This window comes from Sinocyclocheilus anshuiensis, unplaced genomic scaffold (genome assembly GCF_001515605.1).
Source record: "Sinocyclocheilus anshuiensis isolate Anshui unplaced genomic scaffold, SAMN03320099.WGS_v1.1 scaffold14, whole genome shotgun sequence".
NCBI lineage: Eukaryota > Metazoa > Chordata > Actinopteri > Cypriniformes > Cyprinidae > Sinocyclocheilus > Sinocyclocheilus anshuiensis.
In genome coordinates, this window is record NW_015544139.1 from 589,026 (window position 1) to 591,996 (window position 2,971).

Genomic DNA, 2,971 nt, shown 5'->3' on the forward strand with positions numbered 1-2,971 from the left:
TATATATATGTGTGTATATATATATATATATATATATATATATATATATAAGTTATTAAAAGTAATTACGAGTTCTACAAGAACGTGACTGCTTTTTAAAAGTCGGAATCTCGTAATTAGAACAATTCTGATATGACGTGGATGCACCTATTACCCATCAATATCATTTGTTTTTATTTCTGGCACATATTAAATGTATGTATTGTTTTGTGTTGTGATTTGTGCAGGTACATGATTATGAGGGAGTGTTGGCACGCTGTTCCTTCACAAAGACCCACGTTCAGACAGCTGGTGGAGGATCACGACAGGGTTCTTTCCATGACCTCCACTGACGTAAGAGCTCTCGTGCATCCAACCAAACACCTTAACCTTTATTATCCAGAACTTGCCCATTCTGATGTGTGTGTTTGTGTGCATTTGATCCATCAGGAGTATCTGGACCTATCGGTGTCGTTCGAGCAGTACTCCCCTACCTGCCCAGACTCCAACAGCACCTGTTCCTCCGGCGACGACTCTGTGTTTGCTCACGACCCCTTACCTGACGAGCCCTGCCTCCCTAAACATCACCTCCACAGCAATGGGGTCATACGAACATAAGGGCCCAGGACAGAAATGGTGGTTTGTGGGGACCTTCCGGTTCACTGCACTGGACCAGCATGTGGCGGCAGTGCAGACGGGCTCCTGGTACAGTGTGGATGTCATGAAACGCTCAACGAGAAGCTTCAGACTTCAAACTGTTCACTGGTCTGAAGGACGGATTACGCCCCTCTCCTTCAGCTCCTTTTCTTCCAAATTATTATTCAGATTTTTGTCTTTGAAAAGAGAATTCCTATTTTTGTATTAGGCCAGTTTCGTTTTTCCTTTGCGCGACACAGTAAGAAGGGTCAAACCATTCCGTGCCTACCAAAAACAGACAAATTGATGGACAGGAAATAGAAAGAATGGATTGACACTGTGTAACAGCACAGTTCTGAAGCGACAGATAGAGTCGTCCTGTCACACATGGACAGGAAGTATTTTTACAGCAATATCTGACTGGAGTGAGAATCAAACCCATGGCCAGTCTCTCCTCTCCACTCCTCACAAAGAACATTTTTCATCCTTTTTTAATAAGAAAAGAGAGAAGGTTCTCCTAGATGTGAGAAGGAATTGAGTTTGAGACCACTGGTTTAGACACTTCATTTGTCATTGAATTGGACTTGTGTTTTGTACTGTACTATAAATGTGTGATTGCTCTGAACTGTGACCTCTCTTGCATCTCAGGTGGTCTTACGGAGTGTTGTTGTGGGAGATTTTCACACTGGGCGGCTCACCGTACCCAGGTATCCCAGTGGAGGAGCTCTTTAAACTGCTGAAGGAGGGTCATCGGATGGACAAACCTGCCAACTGCACTCATGAACTGTACGCTTTTGATTTACTTTGCCTTTCATCTAGGAAACTCTTAAAACCTTTTTTGTTCATCTCTTAAAATAATGCTGTAGAGTAGGGCTAAACAATAAAAAAAATATGGCTTAGTGCGAAAAAATCAATAAATAAAACTCCATGGTTTAATGTATGGTATTATATATATGTGTGTATATATATATATATATATATATATATATATATATATATATATCAAAAAAATTGCACGTAACTTTCGTGCATCCAACCAAACACCTTAACCTTTATTATCCAGAACTTGCCCATTCTGATGTGTGTGTTTGTGTGCATTTGATCCATCAGGAGTATCTGGACCTATCGGTGTCGTTCGAGCAGTACTCCCCTACCTGCCCAGACTCCAACAGCACCTGTTCCTCCGGCGACGACTCTGTGTTTGCTCACGACCCCTTACCTGACGAGCCCTGCCTCCCTAAACATCACCTCCACAGCAATGGGGTCATACGAACATAAGGGCCCAGGACAGAAATGGTGGTTTGTGGGGACCTTCCGGTTCACTGCACTGGACCAGCATGTGGCGGCAGTGCAGACGGGCTCCTGGTACAGTGTGGATGTCATGAAACGCTCAACGAGAAGCTTCAGACTTCAAACTGTTCACTGGTCTGAAGGACGGATTACGCCCCTCTCCTTCAGCTCCTTTTCTTCCAAATTATTATTCAGATTTTTGTCTTTGAAAAGAGAATTCCTATTTTTGTATTAGGCCAGTTTCGTTTTTCCTTTGCGCGACACAGTAAGAAGGGTCAAACCATTCCGTGCCTACCAAAAACAGACAAATTGATGGACAGGAAATAGAAAGAATGGATTGACACTGTGTAACAGCACAGTTCTGAAGCGACAGATAGAGTCGTCCTGTCACACATGGACAGGAAGTATTTTTACAGCAATATCTGACTGGAGTGAGAATCAAACCCATGGCCAGTCTCTCCTCTCCACTCCTCACAAAGAACATTTTTCATCCTTTTTTAATAAGAAAAGAGAGAAGGTTCTCCTAGATGTGAGATTTAATTAGAAGATATATAACTGTGTGCTTTGTATGTATCTTAAAGTTTTTATTGTAAATATATAGATATAAATATGTATCATATTGCAGTCGGTAGCAGTGTACTTTAAAAAAAAAAAAGAAAAGAAAAGAAAGAATGACTTTTTTAGAGCAAGTGAGCATACACTGTTGAGATCATGTAAACATTTCATCTTAAAAAAGCAAAACAAAAGTTTTATTTGAATTAACATGTATATTTGTAAAGCTATTTATAGACGTAAGGTTTTTAAGGGGTCTAAAATTATAGTCGGGTTTTGGTACTGTAAACAAAGGGTTTTTCTTTTCAATTTTGTAAGTTATTTACCACAGAAGTGCAAGATTTCAACTGGTGGGTTGTATTTTATTTTTGCTTGTTTTCTTCCATTTCTTAATTTACAGTGACAAGAATGTATGAGAAACTAATTGGCGATAGCAGCAGAGCAAAATTATGAAATTATGAATTCTAAACACAAAATAAGTACACCAGAAGTTGCTTTGCCCGTATCTCAGTAT

At 40.2% G+C, this 2,971-nt stretch overlaps 1 protein-coding gene and 1 long non-coding RNA gene across 2 annotated transcripts in view; both read left to right on the plus strand.

Moving 5' to 3' along the window:
• LOC107695022 (fibroblast growth factor receptor 3-like) overlaps positions 1–2,547 on the plus strand; it is a 44,274-nt gene extending 41,727 nt beyond the window's left edge. Inside the window, exons 16-17 of the mRNA XM_016494788.1 lie at positions 1,264–1,455; positions 1,674–2,547. Coding sequence (XP_016350274.1) covers positions 1,264–1,455; positions 1,674–1,893 — 412 coding nt within the window. The 3' untranslated portion in view covers positions 1,894–2,547. The remainder of the gene's footprint in view (positions 1–1,263; positions 1,456–1,673) is intronic.
• Positions 230–910, plus strand: LOC107695023 (uncharacterized). The gene is made up of 2 exons (XR_001634951.1): positions 230–333; positions 430–910. It is a non-coding gene; the product is annotated as an uncharacterized LOC107695023 (long non-coding RNA).
• Positions 2,548–2,971: the final 424 nt, after the last annotated feature.